The following is a 27070-nucleotide window of genomic DNA, read 5'->3' on the forward strand; positions in this document are numbered from 1 at the left end:
ATCTCACTAGAGTGGGGACAGAGAAGTACTCCTGTGAGGGGTTCCATGGCAAGTGGCTGTACTTAGGCTGATGACGTACCACAAACCTGAGCCAGGCACTGCCTCTCACGACAGAGCAGCTGGCCCCTCGGGTCAGAGCCGGGCATCCAGAACACATCAGCCTTCGCTAAGTAACCAGCTCCTCCTGCACTTCACCCAGTGTCACCTGCTGAATCTCTCACCCCATCACCACCACCGCAACTCAAGGCCATGGCCATCCCTTGTGGGGATCACTGTGGCTCCTACGGGTCTGCGTCTAAGCTTGCGCCTCTCTCTCTACTGAAAACCTTTCAAGCTCCTCCACTATCACTTGACAAGTTCCAAGTTCTTACACAGGGAAGGAAGGCTCTGGAACCTACCACCACTTCCTCTGCTACCTTGCCTCTCTTTCCTCTCACACTTCGCCCCGGCCACACCAACACCGACACCATATCTACAGGACTCTGCGGATAGGCCCCTCCACCTGGAACGTGCCTCAACTCTTCCCAACTTCCCACCCTGGTCCTCTGACTTGACAGAGTCTATTCGGCTGTTAAATATAGTTTCCTCCAGGAAGCCAGTGACCCAAGAAGGGGAAAAGGGGTCAAAAGAAACCAGTTCATTTGATGAGATGGTAGGCGATTTCGGTCGCTCTTCTGGTGATGGGGCTATCTGGACCGTCAAGTCTAGGGACACTGGCTAGGTAGGTGTGTCCTCATGTTAAACAATGGCTAACCATTCATTCGCCCACAGCTGTACCACTTTCCAGTACAGTTCCTAGACACAGTTTTTTTTTTTTTATTAAACAACTATACCATGCTGGGCATTTTTTAGATAGTATCCTGTTTAATTTTGTTACAATGTGTTGGATACTTATTTTTGTCCTCTGTGAGGACAAAAATAAGTATTCTTCCTATCCACAGAGAAAGACATTAGGTATAGCCCAGGATCTTGTGGCCAATCAAGGAAGGCAGAGAATGAAACTCCTCTCTCCAGAGGTGGGCCCATGCTTTTACACATCAGGCCTCATGGCCTGCCACTAACTAGATGGGCATCTGTCCAACTGGGTGGCTTCTGAGTGATGCTTGTATGTGTTGAATTATGACCCCTGCTCCCGTCCAAAAAAGAAAGGCATGTTGAAGTCCTAAACCCCTAGTACCTCAGATTGTGATGTCTGAAGCAGGGTCACTGCAGATGTAAGAAGCTCAGATGAGGTCATGCTCGTATCACAGAAGAGGACACAGACAAACAGGAGAGAAGGCCACGTGACAACAGAGGCACAGACTCAAGTTCTGCCCCTGCAAGCCATGAATAGCAAGGACTTCCAGCAACCGCCCGAAGCCAGGAAAAGGTAAGGAAGCCTTCTCCCCGACAGGTTTCAGAGGGAGCATGGGCCTGCCAACACCCAGATTTCACACTTGAAGCCTCCCGAACTGTGAGACAATAAATTTCTGCTGTTTTAAGCCACCCAGTCTGTGATACATTGTTACAGAAGCCTTAGTAAACAAATACAGTGATTCATTCTCGTTTTCTTCCCTGGGGAGTACTTTTTATCACAAGCTTAGGTACTGCAGATAATCAGCTCACCAGCTTTGAACCCGGCGAGCAGCTCCTCCAGCATGAGCCAGCCCAGCCCGGCAGGTCCTCCTCACAGGCTATTCATCCACCTTATTCTGGGACAAGAGGAAGACAAATCTGCAAACCCCAACAAAGGATTGCCCATCATGGTTTTACCTGGGGAGAAAATCTACCTGTTTATCAACCGGAGATGGAAGAAATGTAGTTTCCTTAAAAAGGCTCATCCAGCTGGAAAGCATCGGGTATGTGTGCCTCTGAGGCAACATCAAGGTCTCTGCCAAGAGCTGCCAGAGGCCCCTGCTGCCGAGGAGGGCCACGCAGAGGGGACAAGGAGTGCTGCCACAGACCAATCAGAGACTGGCCCACAAAACTGGGGCCAAGTAGGGGCCCTTTGTTCAGCCACCTTCCTTGAGTGGTAAGCTCACCCCAGGAAGGCTCCCTGCAACAGATGAGACTATTCATTTGAGGCAGGTTTATCCACGACCACCTGTCAGACATCACAGGCCACCAGGGGGAAATTGCTGGCAAAGAAGGCATGCTAAGATGAACTAGCTTTATTCTGTATTTCAAGAATTAGTCACACCCATTTATATAGGCTGATGCCATGCCCCACTTCTCAGAGCTGGAGAAATGCCGGCAGCACTGCTCTGGCTTCCGGAAGCTCATATTCTGAAATATTCTGCTTTCATGGTGCCCAATGGCCAAAAATTAGAGTCCAGAAGATTCAAACACAACAGTGGGTCCTCCCTTGCCATCAAAAGGCGCTCATCCATTCAGGGTGTGTGGAGTGCCAAGCCCTATCCGTTAACCCTGCGTGCCCAGAAGAAGCAGGCAGCAGGAGCGGGGCTGGGAAGAGGGGTATGATTGGCTCAAAACAGTGGCTTCATGCTCTTGCCCTCTACCATACCCTGCACACGCCCTCCCCCAGAGGCCCCTGCCCTCAAGTTCCTGGCAATGAACAGTGTGCGGCAACCACAACCCCATTTGGCTTGAGCAGAGGTGCACCCAGCCTCCCTCCAGCCTGTCACTTCCCGGCTCTTTCCCAGTAAGAACTGTATTTCCTTTCTGCACGCAGTTGCAACAATCAGTCCTGAGCTCTTGTCTTATTTGATGTCTCAGTAGCATCTGACACAGTTAATCAACTCCCACCTCCTTCAAATATTTTCCTTCCTAGCTTCTGAAACATCACACTTAAGGGGTGTCTTTCCACCTAGCGCCTGCTCCTCCTTAGTCTCCCCTGGCAGTCCTCCTCCTCTTGCTGATCTCTGGTCAATCCCCAGACCTTCTCTTCCCACCGCCCTCACTCCACAGGGCTCTCCTACTGCCTCTGCCTAAGTACTATCTACACTGAAGTTTCTCAGTTTACTGCACAAGTTCTAACCTTGTCCTGAAACCCCAAACCAACTTAATCACTTGGGTATTTTGTTATTTTGCTGTGAAACAAACTGTCCCCAAACTTAGTTTAAAATAAAAACATTACTTCACCCCATTTCTGATGGTCCACAATCCAGGAGCAGTGCAGCTGGGTACTTCCGGCTTGGGTGCCTCAGGAGGCTGCAGTCTTCTGAGACCGAGGAGAATCCACTTCCAAGCTCACTCACAAGGCTGTTGGCAGAAGCCCTCAATTCCTCACCATGTGGGCCTCTCCTTAGGGTTGTTTCTGGCATGGAAGTTGACTTCCCCCAGAGCAAGTGATGAGAGGGACAGAGAGAGAGCAAGCAGCCAGAACAGAAGCTGCAACATCTTTTATAACCTAATCTTGGAAGTAACATATCAACACTTTCTCCATGTTCACTGGTCAAAATGTTGGGGGGGGGGGTACGACACAAAGGTGTAAATACCAGGAGGCAGGGATCAGTGGGGGCCATCTTAAAGGCTGGCTACACCATAGGTATCTAAATGCGCTCTCAAAATTAACACATCCTAACTCAGAACCTTACATCACCCCCCAAAATGCTCTTCCCTCAGTCTTCCCACCTGAGTAAATGACAGCATCATTCACTCAGTTACTCACGCCCCAAACCTTCAAGTCATCCTCGACTTTGTCCTACCCTCATGCATTCCATCAGCAAATTCCGTGCATTCTGCTTTGAAAATATACACCAGATCTGCTCACCTTTTATCTGAGCAGAGACCTGAGGGAAGTGAGCAAATGGGCCTTGTGAGAATCTGGGAGATGGTTCCAGACAGGGAAGAGCAAATGTAAAGCCCTGAGGTGGGGAGGAAACGTGGGAAGTTGAAGACACAGATGAAAGGCCAGTGTGGTTAGAGTAAGTGAAGGGAAGAGAGTGGAGGAAAGGAAGTTGGACAAATGCGCATCTGTCCAAGCCCCAAGGTGCAAGTACTTTTCAAGTCTCCACCTGTGTCACACTTGCTAATACTCCAGTGACTGAAGAGGCATGGCTAAGTCCAGGTTGGAAGACAAATAATGTCCAAATATACAAAGTAAATTCCACCTCATGGGAGCGGCAGCAAAATCACAATAAATTATCAGCAAGTGTACAGGATGTAGTTCTTTGCAAGCAATTTACTCTACTTCCCTAACCCTTCATCAGCTCCTACTCATCTTCTGGTCTCAATCTAGAAATGACCTCTAAAAAGATTTTCCTGATCCCTAAAGCCTGAGTGAAAAACCTCAGGCATAACACCTTATTATTACACACATTACTCTCTTCACTGATATTGCATGTATTACTCTCTGTTGCCACTGAACAAATGAATGTATTTATACAATAAATGTCAGACTTCCAATTCATTCAGATGAGTTGACTGTACTCACCATTTTATGGCAATGTAACATCAACCCTCCCTACACGACAGAAAGGTCACTGAAAAGGAGGGAGTGTTGTGGTGTCTGTTTTACCTTGACTGCCTAGTACAGTACCTGATATAAAGTAGGTACTTAATATCTGTGAAATAAACCAACACATAACTATAATAAAAGTAAACTGGGGTAACTGCCACTAAAAGAAAAGGCACAAAGAGTGTTCTTTGAGACCCCTGCAAGACTCAGCAGGCTGCAGATATTTAAGAAGACGTGAGACAGAATTAAACTAACTGAAATAAGACCAAAGTGCCCACCAGAGGAGAGAAAAGAAAAGTAGTCAGAGAAAGCAAGACTTTCCTTTTTATTAGACTCACAATGCTGTTTTTAAGTCCAACTTCTCTCTGAAAAACGTTTCTTTGCTATTAACTTCCTCACTGGAAAGCAGACAAATCCTGTCCTTGAAGGATACATTTTCTTGGTACAGCGCTCAGCACTCAGGCCTGCATCTGTATGGTTTACCAGCAGCAATCAAGTCCAGCATCTCAGAGAGAAGCACTGTGAAGGCTGGGAGGTCACCAACCAGGGCTCCCCTACTTCATATACACATGTATACATATATATGTACACACACACTTTTTTTTTTTTTACAAAAATAATATAATAGGGTTTACACAGCTCTTTTAATTCTTTAAATTACAGAGGCAAGGTCTATGCTTCAGTATAACCATTTTTTGCTTTGGATTAAAATGAGAATTTTAGGCCTAAAAATAGACTTCAGATTACTGAAGAGAGGCCATATAGCAACACAGACTTAATAAATCTTGATCACCATATAACTAGAAATATGCTATTATCCTTATGCTGGGTGCTATATATCTGCAACAATTATTTTCATTTTAGCTAAAACACAAAAGCAAAATAGTTCACTGAAATAATCTTGTATTCATTACATTAGCACATACACCAAATTATACTAAGTGCATGATCTCTATGTTCCAAAGCTATATTTGTAGCATGTGCTCATCTCTACCCCATTAAATATAGTATCTCGCCAGCAATCACAAAAAAAGGAATGCATGCTGTACAGCAGGAGAGAACGGTTTGCAGGGTGATGTCTTACTGGCAACCAAAAACAAAATAAGACGAACAAACCTTACAAGATAAGATACAAAACTAATTTGCAGTGACATTTAATATATAGTTTTATCAGAAGGAATACATTTAGATCATAGTTATATGGAAAAACACATAAACTATGTGAAATTCTAAGTTTTCTCCTAGAATATTCAAAATACTCATCAAAAGTTAATTAGTACAATCAAGATGGCCAGTAGATGATTGAATAAACAGAATGTCATTTAGTATTTCAAAAACACAGATTCTGCGAAAAGAAGCTACCACCAAAATATCCAGAAACTCAATTAACAGACATTCTGTCTTGCATACCTGATACCAACAAATATAACAAGTGTGTTTACACAGACTATGAATGCAAGGCAATAGCCTAAGGGATAGTCACAGGAAAGAATAAATGAGCACAATCCCACTGGAGTGAGTACAGAGAGCTCCTGCTGTTCTTCTGGTCCCTGCACATCTCCCCACCTCCTGCCCCTGACCCCTGGTCAAACAAGGGCCATTTCTTTGGAGAAACAAATCTTTCAACAGCTCAAGCCCATTCTCTCTGACCCAACCAAGATACAACGGAGCCCAAGCATGGTGCTGGGAAGTCTTTCAGATGCTGGTATGATTCCTGATCATTGGACTGGACAGGTCCTCTTCACAGCCTCCTTCAAGTTCTGACTGGCACAACCTCCCTCCTTCAGAAGGGGTCAGCATGGTCTCTGAAGCCATAAATGAGGTGGCTCTAGAAGAATTAGAAGAAGGAGGTATCTGATGAAAAGGCACCTGCAAGTCTGAAATCCTCTTTGGTGAGAACACTGTACATGCGCTGAGGCAGAGCTCGGGAGTACGGAGCCGGGCGTGGCACGGTGGTGCGCAAAATGAGTTCCCGGCCAGCAGGGGGTGGGAAGTCTGACACGGAGTTCTGCCTTCTCTCTTCTGGAGAGCCCATTCTCTTCAGTTCCTCCTCCGGTGGAGCCATGGCTGCAGCCTTGAACAGAATCAAATGCTAAATTCAAGAGCAAGTCCAATGCTAAACTTAGATCATTTTGAAGGACAGATGAATAAACATGACAAATATATAAAAAAATGTTCTACATTACTCAGTAATGCAGTCAGCCATGTTATGATTACTCAAAAACCAACAGGGAAAAAGCAAGAAGCTTGAAACACTGCATGAGCAGCCAGAGATTACAAATAAATTGGTGACAGAGACAAAAGAGATAATGACTGCCAGGCAATCTGCTTTGAAAAGTGAGGGCCATATTCCGACATCTGAAGAGGGAAAATGTAGCACTGGTTTCTACGTGTTTTTTCTAGCAACAACACACGTTCAAGTCTGATGTCCTCAGTCCAGTAAGGAGCTGCTTCTCCCCCAGAGTCTGGAAAGATGGTTTTTATCTCCATTCTTTCATTTCTTTTTAAAGTTCATTTACTAAATTAAAACTGGGGACATTGGTTTTGTTTGCTGAGCAGCTAAGGTGATAAAGAAATTATAGAGGTCCATGTAATGTAGCAACAGCCACAAAAGAGAAGTTCTCAATATTAAAGGCATCTATTTTTTTGCATTAAAATTACATAAAAAACATTCAATTAGAGCCTTCATTTTAACCGCTTTAATCACTATACTTCTTTCATTTCTCTGATTATTAGATTTCTTTCACAATACCATCGATTTAGAAAAAAAAGTACTGTTTTGGTAATGGAAATATGAAATCATGTTATACTAAACATCAGCATGAAAGGTATGCCAAATCCAGACTGTTAAAGAGGTGGTTAGTCTTAATGACCTTATGAAGTTAGAGGGATGGGAAGGAACAAGGAACTATGAGGGACAAAGGCTATTTTGTTACCTCATCAGAAGATTCAGTCAGCTTGAGAAAAGGTGAGAAAAGAAACAGTGATGAAAAGGAAACAAGCAAGATGGTTTAAAAAGAGCTAGACAAGAGATTTCAAGATCATTTCAGAGATGGCATGCATTACATTAAGGAACAGAATCCTATCAAAAGAATATCAAGACAGACACACACCACATAAAACACACCTAGCTGTTAAACTGAGCAGACATATCCTACTTCTCATGCATCTGATGGTTCAACAGGCAACGTACAGTGTCATTTAATGGGCAAAACTGATAAAACTGAAGCAAAATCCAATCTGTGGTTTATTTGCTGAATTCCAGTGGAATACACCACTGACACATGTAATCATGATGAAGTTTAAACAGAGAGTTCTAAATACGTAAAACTGCTATATGCTATACAAAATTCTCACTGAAATTTCATTACTTTCTAAAAAAGTGAAAATCTTGATTAGTAAAACTGATATAAAGTGTCAGTTAATTATGAAAAGTTACATAAACTTTAATGGTTTACATCAACCAGATACTTAAGGTCTGAGTTCAAAAATGTACCAACCAGGTGCTTGTTTTATGGATTAAGTCTGCCAATTCCCTAAAAACATTCCCCACAAGGTTTACAATTACATAACACAGGAAAAATGTACAATTTCACCCCTTAAAGGGTATTAGCTATACAAGGCCACTGAAAAGATGATACACTCCTATATTTATTAAAGTAATAAGATAATTAAGTGGAACACAATAACAAAGTAAATCACAGAATATAATCCTGTTTTTCTAAAATATATATGTATTTATATATACTACATGTCGAATGTTGACGGTGATCATCAGAGGGTAGTGAGATTAATGTGATTAAGTTTTACTTTATATAGAAAATATAAAGTATATCTACTTTATATAGAAAGTATTTTCTACTTTATATAGAAAATATAAAATGTATTATCCGTTGTTTTTTTTTTTAAAAGATTTTATTTATTTGAGAGAGAGAGAGAATGAGAGATAGAAAGCACGAGAGGGAAGACGGTCTGAGGGAGAAGCAGACTCCCCGCTGAGCAGGAAGCGCGATGTGGGACTCGATCCCGGGGCTCCAGGATCATGACCTGAGCCGAAGGCAGTCGCTTAACCAACTGAGCCACCCAGGCGCCCAGTATTATCCTACATTTTACAAAAGCCTTCTAGGGGGCAGGGGGAGCTATTCTCATTCTGGGGGACGGGGGGGGAGCTATTTCCATTCTGGAAAAAATAATTTTGCTTAAATATTAACAAGTAATACTCTCAGCATTAAAAATAAAAATGCTTTAGATTTCAAGTCCTCTTAACACACAAGTTTTTAAAAGTGAGGACAGAGGAAAGAAATCAGCAATAGGAGGAAAATTCATATTGGTGTTGACAAGGAAATGTGGTTGTTGGCTTTTGGCTAGTGAGCTAGTGAAAGATATAGGATGCAAAAAACAAACTTGGTTCTTGATTTCATGCCAGAGACAAAAACAAATCAAAGTAAGCATCTATTGTTTTCTAGGACTCTAATTTATAAGGAAATAAAATACTTGGTTTTTAACTTGAAATTCTTAAAGTTAGGGAACAATCCCATAAATAATCACAGGTTTCAATTCTTGCTAAAAATTCAGGTCAGTACATTTGGCTGTGAAACTGAATATATTAACTAGATATACTCCAGACAGACTCAAAGGAGATTATACAGTTTTTATTTCATATGTAAACCCATGAAAATTCTTATTTGATTCTGAGAATTACACTTTCAAAAGTAGGTCATTCTAGAGTCATCACAGTTCCAGATAAAGGGCACCCTTGTACTTATATATCTTCCTTTACTTACAACTGTGTTATATCCCAATAAACCCATCCTAAGTTGAAAATATCCTAAGTTGAAAATACATTTCCTACTCCTAGCCTACCAAACATCACAGCTCAGCCTAGCCTACCTTACCCGAGCTCAGAACATTCACTTAAGCCTACAGTTGGGCAAAATCATCTAACACAAAGCCTATTTTATAATAAAGTGTTGACTATCTCATGTAATTTATTAAATACTGTACTGACAGTGAGAAACAGAACGGTTGTCGGGGTAGAGTAGTTGTAAGTATACTGGCTGTCTGCCCTTGGGATCTCAGAGCTGACAGGGATCTGCCACTGCCCCTGCCCAGTACCATGAGAAGATTATGTTGCATATATCACCAGCCCAAAAAAAGACCAAAATCCAAAATTCAAAGTATGGTTTCTACTGAATACAAATTCTTTTCCTCCATAATAAAGTTGAAAATCCTAAGTCAAATTATCATAAGTCAGAGACTGTCTGTAGTACACTCTATAATATTTTTATCATAATCTTTCATATAACAAGCGCTGACATGAAAATCCTCTTAACCAGTAAACATCAGTACAGAAAGTGTAACTAGCATCACCTCCATAAAAATTCAAATTTTAAGAGTTTCAGAATGTCAGAAAGTACTACATATCTTTTGAACCTTTACTTTCAGTAGTAGAGGTAATGGCAAAGATAATTTTTCAAACTGGGCTTTCTTTCTGTGCTAAAGCCTGTTTCCATAGTCCTAAACATCTGAAATCTTGCTCTTCCTTAGCTCAATGCACCATGACAAAAATAGACTAACTTCACAAGTGAAACTGTGAATCCATTTGCAGTACATGGAGTTTAAAATTGGTAAAACTGAACTCTATTCTAATATGAAAGTAGTCAACATTTTTTCCTACCGCACAGCACTGGCCATTGCTAACACCGAGTCCCTACTAGATTCTGGAACAATGAATTTCAGACCCTTCTGGGTCCAGAAATTTATATCCTAAAATATACTTATTATTTTACTTAAACATGTAAGAAAGGAAATGGATTTCAAAGACTCAAAAGTCACTGTTGAAAGTCATTGTTTTTTTTTAATGTTCAAACCCAATGCCCAGACTTACACTCAGCAGCTATATAATCAGCCAAGTGTGGGAATCAAAACAGCATCTTCCTGAGGAGAGGTTTGGAGAGATCATGATCAGTCAGTAAGGGAATTCACATACCCTGTGAGCATTCACGAACAGCTTGTGAATGATTCTGCCAGCATGGCCTCTTCCTGCGCCCACGACTAACACTTCAGGCTGCTCCAAGAGGCAACTCACAAACCTGGGGGAGAGAGGTAATGAAAGGACAGAAAGTGAGCTGCTCAGTTCACACTGTGCCAATCCTCCCAGATTAATTCTGTAGACAAACTCTCAAACCGATACCGGCTAAACCTACTAAGGCTAGAGTGGAACTTTTATAACAGAGGGACATTTGGAATTAAAATAGACTCAAATGACAATCTTACTACCTTTCAACTGTTTTCATAAAATTTTCCTAAAAGTCTCGTATCTGGGGATTGCTGGGTGGGGCTCAGTTGGTTAAGTGTTGGACTCTTGATTTCAGCTCAGGTCATGGATTTTAGGGTCGTGAGATCAAGCCCTGTGTTGGACTCTGCATTCAGTGGGAATCTGCTTGTATATTCTCTCCCTCTGCCCCCACCCTACTCTCATGCCCCCCTCTCTCTCAAATAAAGAAATCTAAAAAGAAAAAAAAAAACCTCACCTCTGTCAAAGGGTAAAAAGAAATACTGAGTATTTCTTTCAGACTAGAAGCTTACAAAATACTACAGTAAATAAAAGATTAAAACAGTATTTTGGGGGATGCCTGATTGGCTCAGTCAAGTTAAGCATCTGACTCTTGGTTTCACCTCAGGTCATGATCTCAGGGTCATGAGATTGAGCCCCACACTTGGCTCCATGCTGTGTGAGGAGTCTGCTTAAGATTCTTTGCCTCTGCCCCTACCCCCGCTCATGCTTACTCTCTCTCTCTCTAAAGTAAATGAATAAATAAAATCTTAAAAACAAAACAGTATTTCTGAACAAAAACCAATTTATACATATACAGCAAAGCAATAATCCATATCTCTCATTTTTGTTCTTTTAAAGTGGGTGTGTATGTGTGTGTGCATGCATGTGGGCTTAAAATACACATTTTTTTCTGGGCAAAGCCTCAACTATGCCATTATGTGCTGGAAACACTACACCTCCAAGTACATCCCAGAGAATGTATGTGCAGCTATCAGAGTCAAAGGCACCACGCCTGCACCACTACTTCATACTGCTATTTTAGAAATGATTCCCTTGATTAGTACTTATTCATCTCATTTAAAAAGGAAGGAGTTTTCAAGAGCAAAGAAGGCTGGGAGAAAATTTCACTCAACACAAGATATAAAATTCTAACAAGAACTTGTTAAGAGCTATAGCACATGCCTTGTCATATTATCTTAACTATTTAGCATCAATAATGACATTTCATTTCTGAAAAGGCTGATGAAGAATTTAAAGTTATGATAAATTCAAGTTGCTGAAGTAACAAATTTGGAAACACTTTATCACAATTAAAATAACATTGTTATTTCAAGTACCACAGGCAAAAATGGCAGGGATCATACTGACAGGTAATGGTGTCAAGTCTCTCTCAGGAGGAGGAAAAGATTGACCTGGTGATCTGTATCATCCTGGAGGGGCCATCTGGTCACTCTTTCAAAACATGTTCACAAGGTGCGCAGGATATGCACTTTTGCTTTCAAAAGTCTTGTTTAAAGTTAAATAAATAAGTAGGAATACTGAGCAGAAATACAATTTCAGAACACCTCAGACTGTGGTAAAGGAACAGTGAGAGCTAAGCAAAGAGAGAAAGCAAAGGTCTGGGGCATTTCAAGTAACAAAGAGTGACTAGCTCTTCCACAGGGAACTGCAGGCACATCTCCAAGAGCAAACAAGGACATTACTAGAAAAAGAGACCTGGTAGACTTGTTTCTAAATGTGGAAGGAATGGAAATGCCTCGCAAATACCCAGAAATACAGGAGAGGTCAAAGTCTATAATAATTAAATATTTTTCTGTCTCTAGCTGATGCTTGTTACAAATAATATAGGGTACCACAAAAGAATCTCAATACTCTATTAAAATGTTCTGAAGAGAGTGGTGGCTTTTCCTACTGCAGACAAAAGTTACTCAAATATCAATTACCTTTCAAGATCTTCTTTCTCCTCCTCTTGTTCACATTTCTCAGTTCCAAACTTGGCTTTCAGTGAGCGGGCTCTGGCAATTATAGCTTCTACATTAGTAATTTGATGGATGATTTCCTAACAGTGGAAAAGGGAGAGACATACATTGGAAAACAGCAAAAAAAAAAAAAAAAGCAGCCTTTTAAAAAATGTATCTTTAAAATAATCATTGCCAACTAGTGAGAACATTTGGCAAGATCCTGACATCATAGCAAACTTACTTCCAATTTCTTGTCTTCTGGATTGGGGAAGTGCAAAACTTTACTGGAATGGGTTATTATCTGCTTTATAATCTTCTTGACTGAAGAAATGTTTTCCAGATTTTCTATTTTTAAGAAGATCAAAGCCATCATTAAATAAGTCAGGCAAAACATACTTTCATTTTGGAAATGAACTAATGACTAATCAAATAAGACATTTACCTTCTTCCTTTACCTTGAGTACAGCTGCATGAATTACACAAGGTAACAGGTGCCGAGCAAGGTCTGCGGGTTTCTGTACCGCCAGATAGTGCAGCACCTGAAGGAGGCACAAAGTTACATGAATGATCAATGTAGCTGTCAAATAAAGTGGCCATTTATGAAAGAAGAAAAAAATCCTCTGCACCACTGAACTCACATCTATAACAAGAGTTGAGAAGAGCTCTCTTCTCTTAGTACTTTGCCCTACTCATCCAGGTAAGTAGCTACTACCCACAATAGTAAGAATAACGTTACTGAAAATTAATAAGGATTTTAGTATTTTATAGTGGTGACTATGCAATTTTCTTCTTCTTTCCAATATGTAATACATGCAAATTAGGAAAATACAAAGAAAACAAGAACCATCTGTAAATTATACCACCTAGAGATAACAACTGTTAATGGTGGAAGATTCTCACTCCGGGATTTTTTAAGACACTGAATACACATATTAGGTAAACGAATATTAAGTATGTAAAATACTGTTTTGTAACCTGCTTTACTCACTTAACATTTCTAAACATTGATGGAGACCTTCCATTAATTTTTTGGTTTATCATTTTTCCAAAACGCAAATTGTTTTATTACTGTTCTAATTAAAAAATACAGAGAAGTTATGTATAACACATGGACCCTACCTTTAAGCTCCTTATTCAACAGCAGTAAAGATAATAAAAATCTAATCTCATTACGTGAACCTGGATGATAAATGCTCACAGATCTCCAAAATGAATGAATGAACGAATGAATGCATACATCCATACATACATAGAAGTATAATGCAAAAACCCTCCAGAAATCCTACTTCCTAAGAAGTAACACATTTTTGTGTTTATCTTCTCAGGCTTATTTCTGTGTCCATTTAAACACAAAGATATAGGCATATTCAATTTCTTAACAAAAAACTATAATATACATACTATTTTATAACTTGCTTTGTTCATGTAATGACTTATAATCTTTACTTTTTGGCTTGGAGAATTTTGTGTGGTTTGAAAATTTTTTTAAATTAAGAAATACACATACCAGAGTATTAATAACTTAAAGACAACATGAACACTTGTTTACACACCACCAACCAGCTTAAGAAACAGAACATCACCAGCACTTTCCAAATCCCCGTGTGCCCCCCTGATCAAGTCTCCCTCCCTCACACACCCCACCATCAGTAAGTGACTACTAATCATTCTTTTGCTTGTCGACAGAGTTTCTCACATGTGTGTATAGCCCCAAACAATGTAATGCTTAGTTTGGTCTGGTCTGAATCTTTATATAAATGGAATGTTTCTGGTTCCGACCCTCAGTGACTTGTATACAGCATTCTTTTAGAGATGCATATGTTGATACATACTGTAGTTTATTCATTTTCACTGCTATATTAAAATGCTCCTCCACTGATAGAAAACACCCCCCCCCCATTTTTGGCTATTACAAATAAGGTTCCTGTTTTATTATTGGGTATGTTTCCTGGTGTACATGTAGAGGAATTTCTTGAGGGCATATACCGAAAAACAGAACTGGATATATACCAGATAATGCCAAATAATTACTTTTTTATATTGAAGTCATATTCCAAATTATTTTACAAAGTGTTTCAAAAGAGTTACATCCTTATCTAGAGTAATAATAGTTCCCAGTGTTGTACATCTTTGCTAACACTTACTATTCAACCTTGGTTTTCCTTAACTTAAAACCAAACAAATTTGCAAGAAGACAAAATATATTTATACCCTTTGCCTAGACTCACCTTTTACCTCATTTAATCACACCCATCTCTTTCCTCTGTATGTACATACAATAATTACACACATACATTTTTTTCTGAGTAATGTGAGAGCAAGTTACATACATCATGTCCTTTTACCCCCAAAGATCTCAGTGTGTATTTCCTGAAATTAAGAATGTTTTCTTATATAATCAAAAGACAAACTATTGTGATTATATAAACTACCTTTAACAATGATCAAATACTTTTATTAATCTAGCCTACTTTTCCTCATTACAATTTCATCAATAGACCAAATAATGATTTTTATAACCTTTTCCCACCACCATACAGGATCTAGTTAAAGATCATACACAGCATTTAGTTTTCATACTTCTTTAATCACAACAAATCTGGAAGTTTTCTAGTCTGTCTTTTATAACATGGACATTTTGAGTACAGTGCCCTTCCCTCCCCTTTCTGAATAACTGAATTCCATGCTCTATTCATATTTTAATTTTTAAAAATTTAGATAAAATTTACATACCATAAAATTCACCACTTTAAAATATACACTTCAGTGGTCTTTAGCATACTTACAAGTTATACATCACCATTATCTAATTGCAGAACATTTTAATCACACCAAGAAGAAATCCATTACCCAACAGCAGTCACTCCCTCATTTCTCCCAGCTCCTAGCCCCTGGTAACTACTAAACTAACTTTGTCTTCATGAATTTGCCTATTCTGGTATTTCATATAAATGGTATCATGTTACATGCAGCCTTCTATTTCTGGTTTCTTTCACTTAACATAATACTTTTAAGGTTCCTTTGTGTTATACCGTGTATCAGAACTTCATTCATTTTTATGGCTTAATAATATTTCATTGTATGAATATGCCATGCTTTACTTATCCATTCATCAGTTGATCGATATTTAGCTTCGTTTCACTTTTTTGCTATTATGAATCATCCTGTCAATATCTGCGTATTTAATTTCCTCAGTTTTTATTTAATGTCCTTTTCCTATTCCAGGATCCCATCCAGGATACCACATTATATTTAGTAGTCAGTCATATTTCTAGGCTCCCCTCACATGTGACACTTTCTTAGACTTTCCTTGTGTTTACTGACCTTGACAGGTTTTTTTTTTTTAAGATTTATTCATTTATTTAAGAGAGAAAAAGCGAGCGTGGAGCTCAACACAGGGACCCTGAGATCGTGACCTGAGCAAAAATCAAGATTGGGCACTTAACCAACTGAGCCACCCAGGTGCCCCTGACTTTGACAGTTTTAAGGAATTTTAGTCAGGTATTTTGTAAAAAGTGCCTCAACTGGAACTTACTTAATTAATGTTTTTCTCATGATCAAACTGGGGTTAGGGATTTTGGGGAGAAAGATGAGTTATAAAGTGGTACTTTCATCACCTCATATTAAGAGTACATGAAACTCATCACTATTGACTTATCCATGTTGCTAATCTTGCTTACCTGGCTAAGACAGTATTTGTCTGGTTTCTGTACTGTAAGGTTACTCATTTTCCCCAATTTGCATACTGCACTCTTTGGAAGGAAGTCACTATGCACAGTCCATGCTTACAAAGTGAGGAGTTCTGCTCCATCTCCTTGTGGGCAGAGCAGGTTTGAAGTTCTTCTTCATCGATTTGTCTCTTCTCGCCAATTTATTCAGTCTTTTATTTGTAACAGTATAGACTCAAGGATGTTTATTTTATACTTTGAGTTACAGTCCAACAGTATTTTATTTTGTTGCTCAAACTTTTCTAGTATTGGCCACTGGGTAATGTTTCAATTGATTCCTGTGTCCCTTTAATATACTCCTAGAATTGTGTGTTGTGGATTGTTTTTTTTTTTCCAGCTCTTTTTTAGAACAGAATGTTTCTCGTTTTGGGTTTACCTAATGCTTCCTCATGTTTAGATGCAGAATATGTACTCACGGGTCAGTGCATAAGTGCTGTTGGATCCTTCAAAGTATCACACCTTGACACAGACAATCTGCATCTACCCCTTATTAGTAATATCAGTTTTGACCATCCACTCAAGGTATTGCCCCATTTCTCTACTCCATAGTTATTATTTCCTTGCAATTCTCCAGCTGTCTTGGAGAGACACTTCAAAATCATGCAAGTATGATGCTCTTCACCCAGATTTCCACCTAGACATCTACTGATGATTCTCACCTGAACCAATCTTTACTATGAATATGGTCGTAAAATGGAAGAGTTTCCTACTCCTGTGTATCCTCCATATTTATCGGTCACCTTTGAGCTGAAACGCTTCCCTTCTCTCCCATTTCTTTATCTGCAAATTGTCAATGTGGACCCACGGGTTCCGATTTTTTCCCAATAGTTTATAATTCATTACTGTCCTTAGTTATTTGCCATTCAAATTGTCCAGATTTGGTGATTAAGAGTCCCTTTAAACTACCTCCTTATGATACACCCCTATCTTCTTTTAAGCAGTTCCTTATTTTCTGGCAACATGTAATGATCCACACTCATACCTTCCTTGTCCCAATTCTGAAATCAGCCATTTCTCTGAGGAAAGCATGGTCCCTTTTAATGAGGAATGTTCTAGAAATCAATGTATATGTGTGTTCACTGCTACTGGGATGTCACTGTTTCTAGACCCCTTCAGAAAAAAGCCAGGAAATATATATTATTATGCCTATGTACATACCCACATTATCTATCCATACTTTAGAAACCTATGGGTCCACACCAATACGGCCAATTCCAATGCACTGCCATTTGGTCTTCCTTGCTTTCCTCAATTCCATGTTTGCATCTTACTTCTACAGTGAGAATTCTGGCTTCCAACAACACCAAGACATTTAATTACTCATTTACTCAAACAAAAATCCACCTAAAAGTTTCAGAATTCCTTACCCAACACCACTACAAAAAACAAATCTAGAAAACAGAGTTTAGGATTTGTTTGCAGTGCTCTCCCACCTCTCCCCATACCTGGGAGTATACAGTCAAACATATCTTATGTGATCATAAATTACTGAATTAGATCCTCCTCCTAACCCTGACCCCATTTCAGTGTGGTTATGTTATTCATTTAAAATACACCTGGACAGGTGGTTAAGTGTCTGCCTTCAGATCAGGTCATGATCCCAGGGTCCTGGGATTGAGCCCCGCCTCGGGCTCCTTGCTCAGCGGGGAGCCTGCTTCTCCCTCTGCTTGTGCTCTTTCTCTCTGACAAATAAAATCTTAAAAAAAAAAAAAAAAAATACACCTGAACTAATTTATCTCAGCTTGCTTTCAATTTTGGTCATTTCCCCTCTTTCCATTCTTGTTGATTTATTTTAATTTTTGATGTAGACAATTAACATTTTTCCAGAAGTCAAAAGTATACAGAAAGTATACTCTTTCCTAAATGTCATTCTCTCCCATATTCCTTTTACTCTATTTTTTCCTCCCCTTTCAACCATTTTGGGTAACTAATTTCATTGTTTTCTGTTTGTGAAGATAAATTTCTTTTTATGATGATAGACACATTTTCTTAATCTCCCTTTTTTTACACAAAATGAAGCATACTATATATATTCATTTGCACTTTACTTTTCTCTTAAAAACATCCTAGAAATCACTATCAGTTAATATTTTCCTCATTTTTTTAACAGCTGTATAGTCCTCAGTTATGTAGATGAACCACAGTCCTCAATAAAGCTCCTAAGTTTGGGCATATAGAGAGTTTCCACTATTTTCTAATTACAATTAATGCAGCAATGAACAGCTTAGTGCATCTTTATTTTTGTACTGTTGAAAATATTAGGGCAAATTCCTAGAAGTGGGATTGCTTTTGGGGTGAAAGGGTAAATGCATATGTAAATTTTATTAAATACTGCCAAGTTCCTCCCCACATGGGGGTTGTATTATCCTGCCTCTCACCAGTAATGTATGAGAGCTGTTGCCTCAGGGCTTCACTGAGTATTAATTAAGCTGTTAAATTTTCACCAGTGTGATGTGTGATAAATGGTTATCTCAGTGAAGTTTTTTAATTTGCATTTCTCTTATTATGAATGAAGTTGAACATCTTTTGAAAAGTTTAAGGGTAATTATCTTTTTTGGGGATGAGTTATCTCCTCAGACCTCTTGCCCATATTTCTAGAGTATTTTGGCCCTTTAACTGTAATACATATATTTCTCCCAGTTTACAAATATTTCTCAGTTTATCGTTTGTCTTCTGGCTTTTTTCAGTCCATTCTTGTGTGTGGTATGAGAAACAGATCTAATTTCATCTTTTGCCAAATGGTTATTCAGTTATCCCAAAACAATTTATTAAAAGGGTCACCTAGGGGAGCCTGGGTGGCTCAGTCAGTTAAGCGTCCAACTCTTGATTTTGGCTCAGGTCATGCATGATCTCAGGGTTGTGAGATTAAGCCCCTCGTCAAGCCCCGAGTCCGGCTCCAAGCACAGCATGCTTAAGATTCTCTCTCTCCCTCTCCCTCTGCCCCTCCAGCCCCCTCTAAAAAATAAAGTAAAATAAAGTAAAAGGGCCAGTGATTTGAGATGCCATTTTTATCATATACTAGATTTCTACATGCATCTATGAACTTTCTATTCGGTTTCACTGGACTGTCTATGCACCATTATCACATTATTTAAATAGTGAGGCTACGTACTATGCTTTAGTATCTGGTCGGGTTAGTTGCCCCTCTCCCCACTCCCCCCCCTTCACCTACCTCATAGCTCTTTCTTTTCAATCTATTCTTAGCTACTTTTTAAATATTTTATTTATTTATTTGACAGAGAGAGAGATACAGCGAGAGAGGGAACACAAGCAGGGGGAGCGGGAGAGGGAGAAGCAGGCTTCCTGCCAAGAAGGGATCCCGATGTGGGGCTTGATCCCAGGACCCTGGGATCATGACCTGAGCTGAAGGCAGCCGCCCAACTGACTGAGCCACCCAGGTGCCCCTATTCTTAGCTACTCTTGCATGCTTTTTTAAAATAACAATTTACCCATTTAAAATATACAATCCAATGGTTTTAGGTATATTCAGAGTTGTACAACCAAAACCACAATCAATTTTAGAACATTTCCATCACCCAAAAAAGAAACCCATTAACAGTCACTCTCCAAACCCCTGAGTCCTAAGCCTACATGTTTATTTTTCCAAATAAATTTGAGTATCAACTTGTCTGGCTCCATAGTAAAGACTTTTGGTATTTTATTGGGATTGCATTAAATTTATAAACTAATTTAAAGAGAACTGACCTTAATGATGTTGACAGTTCCTAACCAAGAACAAGTAGTATCTATTGTTCAAGAGAGTTCTACTTTCTTTATTCATATTTCTAACATTTCTGGTTAGCTTTATTTCTAGGTATTTTACCATTTTTTTCTCTTCTAATGAAGAGAAAATGTCATTTACATCTTCAGAATGGTTATTATTTGTGTATATGAATACTACTGGATATTAACTTTATATCCTGCTGCCTTGCTGAATTCCTCTGTATGAATTACTTTTATCACTGATTCTTTAGATTTTTCCAGGTATACTGTCACATCATCTACAAATAAAAAGTTCTTCTTTTCAAGTCCTATGCTTCTGCTTTCTCTTTTCTAATTATAGTGGGTAATAACTTCAGAATAACATTAAATGGAAGTGGAGATAACAGGCACTACTGCCTTGTTCCTGACCTTAGTGAGAATAACTCTAGGGTCCCCCCCATTAAGGTGCTGTGTTTAGGACTGAGGTCTATACATCAAAAACTAATGATGTAATGTATGGTGATTAACATAATAAAATAAAATAAAAAACAAAAAAAAAAGGATTGAGGTCTATATATATTTTTCATTTTAAGAAAATATCTACCCATTCTTATTTCTCAATTTTATTAGGAATGAGTATTAAATTTTATCAAAGACTTTTTCAGTATATATGGAAATGATATATTTTCTGTTTAAACCTATTAATGAAGTTAATAAGTAAAGTTCCAAATAATCATTGTTGAACTCAGTCGACATGTATTATTTTCTTAAAGTGGTGAGAGTCTATTCACTTAGGATTTTGTATTCAATTTCTTAAGTACTACTGGTCTATACTTTTTTTTATATGCTACTTTTATCAGACTTAGAGACCAATGTTATAGTCAACGTTTCTGATAAAAGATTTTGGGAAATTTCCTCCAACTGCTATGTACCAAAACAATAAAGTAGCACTGGGACTATCTGGTCTGTTTACATTTTTTATCTTTAGTCATTTTTGATATACTGTATTTTCCTAGGAAATCATCCATTTCATCTTCATTTACAAATTTATATACAGAATCATACAAAGTATTGGTTGTTTTTTTTTTTTTTACTATTTCCTCCATATCAAGTTATTGGCACTTTTTGTCATTTATTTTGTATATGCATGCTTTTCCCTCTCTTGTGATTAAAGCAGTCAACCATGTGTCTATTTTGATTTTTTAAAAATAAAACCAGATTAATTTGATCTGTTTTTCTGTTCTCTATCACTCTTTGCTTTTATCTTTATCACTGCCTTCCTTTCGTTTTCTTTTGGTTTTACTTTGTTCTTCCTCTAACTTCTTAAGTTAGAAATTTATTAATTCAGTAATTTTCATTCTGTCTTTTTTCCTTGATGGAGGTATTTAGGTCTATGGATTTTCCTTTGAGCACTCATAAAATATATCTTATAGGTTCAGGTGTATAGTGTTTTCATTATTTTTCAGAAATTTGTCTTAGTATTTCTCCTTTACCCAAGAGTTAATATAAGGCTTTTACATTTCCAGGTAGAAGGCCTAGTTTTTTGTTGTTTCATTTTTAATTTCTAGTTTTATTGCAGAGATCATATTTCCATTATGAATCCTGCTGATATTCTCTTTGGGCCCTAATATACTATCAGTTTTTGTGAATTTTCCATGTGCACGTGAAAAAAAGGTACAGTCTCTACTCTCAAGGTGTCATGTTTGGGATATATCTAAAAGATTGACCTTATTACCTTGTTTCGATCTTTCTTTAGTTTTGTCTACTTGACTGTCTTGTGTTAAGAGTAATGTGTTCAACATCCTCTGTTTCAATCTGTTTCTCTTATCTCCTGTGGCTTCCTATTTTTATAGATGGCTACTGTGTTATCTAGTGTATAAACATTAACAAATGTTATATCCTCACTGTCAAATACCACTTTAAGATTATAAAGCATATCTGTGTCATCATTTAATGCTTTTCTGCTTTACTTCTACTTTATTTCGTATCAGGATCATAACCCCTGCTTTCTTTATTGTTCTCATGTACCTGGTAAATCTTTGTCCACTGTTTTCTTTGTAACCTTTTTGTGTGTGTGATAAAATAAAATTTAATTATGTAATTAAGCATTGGCAGAAAACTAAAGGAATAATTTGGTTATACCCTTACTCTGATCATATCTCTATGTATTTTATTTTTTATTTCATTAATTTTTTGAAGCATAATATAGTGTTATATTAGTTTCAGGTGTATGATATAGTGATTCAAGAATTCTATCCACTTCTCAGTGATCATCAAGGTAAGTATTCTTAATCCCCTGTATCTATTTCACTCACATCCCCACAACCCATCTTCCATCTGGCAACCATTAGTTTGTTCTCTATATTTAAGTCCTTTGTTGTTTTTTTTTTGTCCTTTTTCTTTGTCTTGTTTTTTAAATTCCACTTATGTGCGAAATCATATGGTACTTGTCTTTCTCTAACTTATTTCACTCAGCATTACATTCTCTAGGTCCACCTGTGTTGCTGCAAATGGCAAAATTTCATTCTTCATGGCTGAATAATATTCTACCATAGATAGATAGATCACATCTTCTTTACTCATTCATCTCTCAATAGACACTTTGGTTGCTTCCATATCTTGGCTGTTGTAAATAATGCTGCAATAAACAGAGGGGCGCATGCATCTTTTCAAATTAGTGATTTCATTTCCTTTGGTAAATACCCAGCAGTGGAATTACTGGATCATTGATTGTTACTCTGTGTGTTTCTCTATTTAGTGTGTTCTTTGCTTTTTAAAAAAACTCTGTTGGTACTTAAGAAGTTTATATTTTTATTCTAGTAGAGATTTTTGCAGTTAATTCTTTTTATGCTGTCCTTAATTCCCTCGCTTTAAGTGTTTTATAATTTGGTCTGACAATTTTAAATGTTATCCTCTGATTACCATCTTCTTCTACCCATATCCTCACCTAGATTTAGTCTTAGCTCTAAAATTAATGAAATAAAATGCTCACCACTGGCCCTTTGCCAAAGTTTCTCCAGTCATCTCTTGGCTGGATCAAGTTCATCCTCCTACACTATCTTGTTCAATATGAACAAGGCAGAACCTAGCCACATGCAGGCATTTAAAATTCAGTTCCTAAGTTATACTAGCCACATTTCAAGTGTTCATTAGAGCCATAGGTGGCCAGTGGCTGTAATTTCGAACATCACAGCTATAGAATGTTTCTAAAACTATAGAAAGTTCTATTAGACACGGCAACTCTAGTGGATTCCTCAGAAAGGGGGCATGTGTACAAAAATTTCTATGTGTAAAACCTCAGAGAAAATTTTCTTAGATCCTTGATTATTTGGACACCTTGGTAGGATATATATCTTTGGTTTGTACTTTTTGCTTCATTTCTTGAAAATGCTGCTCCATGCTGCCTTGCTTTTGAGAAATATGATACCTAATTCTCCCTTGTAAATTATTTTCATCTTTTTGCCTAGAAGTCCTGAGAATCTTTTTTTCTTTAAATATCTAAGTTCCTGGGGCACCTGGGTGGCCCAGTCGTTAAGCGTCTGTCTTCAGCTCAGGTCATGATCCCAGGGTCCTGGGATCGAGCCCCGCATCAGGCTCCCTGCTCGGCGGGAAGCCTGCTTCTCCCTCTCTACCGCTTGTGCTCTCTCTCTCTCAAATAAATAAATAAAATCTTTTTTAAAAAAATAAATAAATATTTAAGTTCCAGTAGTTTACAACGATGTATTTTGGAGTTCATTATTTATGGTACATTTTTCCCTGCATCTAGTGAAAGAGCCCTTTCAATATGTAAACTCAGGTTTTCTTTTATTTCCGGAAAGTTTTCTTGATCACAGTTTCAAATACTAGTTCTGTTCCAATGTTTTGGTTTTTCCTCTTAAAGACTCTGATAAAATGAATATTATTCCTACTTTTCCTATCTTTCATTTCTACTAGTTTCTCTTCAACTCCTTTTATTCGTCATCCATTTTCATTCTCTTGACTGTTTTTGCTGCTTTTCCTTGATATCTTTTATTAAATTTAAATGTAAATCCATTCTCCTTTGGGCCCTTTGTAATTTAGCCTTTATTTTTGATATGGTTGTCTTATTCTTCTACTTCTATCCTGAGTTAAACCAGCTGTGGTTTCATTTCTTTGTGGGATTTTTGGTCCATTTCTGCTGTTGGCTTTAATATTTCTGATTAAACATGATTTTTCATATCCCCCATGTTGGTTTGAGGACACCTGACTCCTTTTGGAGTGTTACAATTTTTTTCTGCTTCATGGTCAGTTTTCTGGGAAATGTTTTTATTAGCTCAAATAATCGTATCTGCAGTTTCTGCTTTTTTATAGTAGTTCTGTATGGATATGATCTGCTCTTTACCAATCCTAGTCATGTCACAGTTTAAAAGTGCCCTCTTCTGTACCGTTTCTTTAATGGATTGGGGAGAGAGTGACGGAGGCTGATAGGTCTTATTTCTCTTGCATTTCTGCAGGATCCCTAATTTTCCCCTTACTCCTTTTTTCCCATCATTGCTTTATCTCAAAGGGGTATCATTCCTTCTCTATATATCTGGTTCTTGCCAAGGCAGTGTCTCTCCAAGTGTCCACTTCTATTCCTGCCCACTTCAAGCCCCTTCTCTATAGCCGTGCTGTGAACTATCAAACCATATTTGCAAAGCTGAGTATTTTGCACTGAGTATTAATGTTAGGTTCTCTCATGCTGGGGGTGACTCTGTGCTCCATCTAAGTCTTCTATATCCCTCAGCTCTTCTTTTTAAGACTCCCTGCCCCCACTCTCTATATACAGGCTTACAGCACTAGGAACTCCATTGAAATTTGGCTTATTTCTCTACTTAAAGTTAATTCAAAGGTCATTATAGTCTCTGTATCTTAGTAATGCTGAAAGCATAGATTTATTTCCTTACTAATTTCATGGAGTTTTGGGGGAGCTGAATGGGAGAGTGTGTAGGACAATTTGTTATCAGGTGGCTGTCACTATTCTCCAGAACTCTAAATGTTTTTTTAATAATTACAAAGCAGTCCACCAAATGATTATACCATATTTATTGAACCAAGCCTTATTTCTGGAAACTTTTGTTGTATCTACCTTGTCACTAGAAAACTTTGTTGAACATCATTCTTGTACATTAGTATTTCTGTATTTATTATTTCCTTAATAAGGTTTTTGATATGAACTGCTAGGTCAAAGGATATGACCATCTTTAAGGCTTTTGACATATGCTATAAGACAGTTCAATGGTAAGCATTCTATAAAAATATACATGTCTTATTCTCCGGCCTATTTGCAACTAGTTCTAAAATCTTAAGTGTGAATAGCAGATATATAAAAGGCCCATTAAATTACAATGCTTTGCTTCTCAATTATGTCCAGAATATCACATCTATTATAGTGAATTTTTAAAATGTTAGAACAATTGTTAGCTTTCTAGTATTAGATACTGAAACCTCAGTTACCTTTTCTGCTTCCCGTGTATCATCAAAAAGTCTCCTTTGCCTTCTAGCAGGAATTGGCTTAGCTGTTTCCCAGGCTTCTACCCACATATTGCTTGGAATCTTCATTCGGGCACTCAGTTCTCCTTTCAGAACCATGTTGCCCTTTTCGTCAATGACCTCCTCTTCAATATAATCCCGGGGTGAATACCACCTCACAAAATCTTCCAGAAAACAACCTGGATTAGCTGCCTAAAATAAGGCAAAAAAAATTCAGCAGAATCAAAAATCAACAGGTAATGATAAAACTGTTTACAAATTCATACTTTCACAAAAAGCTTATCTAATCTTTACAAAATCTGATATGTGACACGAGTCTGGGTATCACCTTTAAAACAGGTCAGATGTTCAAGTACCAAAAGCATTTTCTTTTGCTGTCCCCATTTTATAGAAAAAGAAAACATTTGATGAATTTAGAAATAAAAAGTTGATGTGAAGTGAAAATAATTCTCTTAAGTGTATTGTTAAGTTACATAAGTTAGTTTAAAATTATAATATAGTAACTACTCAATACTTGGAAAAGTATCAAATAAGCTCAAGTCAAGTAATTAAATAATATACCATGCGATCAGAATAATAACACAATAACAGAAAAGTTCTACCGTTTTTTCCTTCAATAAATCACTACTGGTACTGCAATAATTATCAGCTAACCTCAGAAATGTTCTACTCAGTCATCAAATTCTTGTGCTTTATATAACAAATTACCATCACATAAACTGCTTTTGTCCTGTTAAGGAACTAGAATTCAAACTATTGCTTCTCAGGTTTCTGAAACCAACTAATTAAACTTTTATTTAGTAGGCAAGTCTGTAGAATTAATGATGATGCATGCTAAAATGCTTTAAGTAATTCTACAGTCAAGCCTGGAGAAAAGGAGAGGCTTTACAGGGTAAGGCATGGAGGTCGTCTTTGCAAGTGTCCAGTGATGTATCAGTAGAGTACTAAAGATGGATACACACACACACACATACACACACACACACACTATCTCAAAGGATATGTGTGCACACATTAAACACATACCTTTTTGGTTAAATTCTCTACCACAACATATACTTCCTGCCAAGAGTACTATTTTATTTTCCTGAAACAGTTAAGTGATATAAACATTAACAAGAAAGTGCTAATAAGCAGATCATTTTCTTCCTTTTTAAATTAAATTAACCTCTAACCAAAATGAAAATAGACATGATAAGAATAGTCAGTCTTAAATGTAAAGAGCAAAACTGCCCATTTCTCCTCATTGAGTTCACTGTCTCTCAGCTTCACAATACCCATCAATTGGTATTGTGAGGGATGAGGACTCAGAGGAAGGTCCTTTACTGAGAGTTGCCAACATCAACTTCTAAGGGCTATGGCATCATAGCAACAAAAAAATGCTGTGAAGTGCAGTGGATCAAGACTGCTGCATGACTCAGGATTCATGTACAAAGATCTGGTTATTAATCAGGCAACACCACACCTACACAAAAATATCTTAGGAACTAGAGATAGACCTTGAGAAAAGAGAACGAACTTAAAGAAAATAATACTGAACTCCTGCACTACAGAAGTTAAATAAAAAAAAACACAACAACTTTTAACACAAAAATTCTTCGTCTGCCTGGCCTTACTGTACCAGGCTGAACATACAGCTACCAGGAGAGAGTCATGCCTCACTTCAGCTATGGCTTATCTTTCTTTCTACTGTTAAGGTATGTACTCCAAGGACATGCTTGAGAATAGGCCC

The 27070-nt window shown here is 37.9% G+C and overlaps 1 protein-coding gene across 1 annotated transcript in view; it reads right to left on the bottom strand.

Annotated features, from left to right (window-relative positions):
• Positions 1-4700: 4700 nt before the first annotated feature.
• Positions 4701-27070, bottom strand: part of RAB3GAP1 (RAB3 GTPase activating protein catalytic subunit 1) — a 117412-nt gene continuing 95042 nt past the window's right edge. Inside the window, exons 19-24 of the mRNA XM_028101289.2 lie at positions 25303-25530; positions 12861-12957; positions 12660-12763; positions 12401-12516; positions 10389-10491; positions 4701-6473 (exon numbers count right to left, since the gene is read on the bottom strand). Of these exons, the coding sequence (XP_027957090.1) occupies positions 6237-6473; positions 10389-10491; positions 12401-12516; positions 12660-12763; positions 12861-12957; positions 25303-25530 (885 nt within the window). The 3' untranslated portion in view covers positions 4701-6236. The remainder of the gene's footprint in view (positions 6474-10388; positions 10492-12400; positions 12517-12659; positions 12764-12860; positions 12958-25302; positions 25531-27070) is intronic.

This window comes from Eumetopias jubatus, unplaced genomic scaffold (assembly GCF_037043125.1).
Source record: "Eumetopias jubatus isolate StellerSeaLion01/CBP00866 unplaced genomic scaffold, mEumJub1_p1.0 scaffold_3, whole genome shotgun sequence".
NCBI lineage: Eukaryota > Metazoa > Chordata > Mammalia > Carnivora > Otariidae > Eumetopias > Eumetopias jubatus.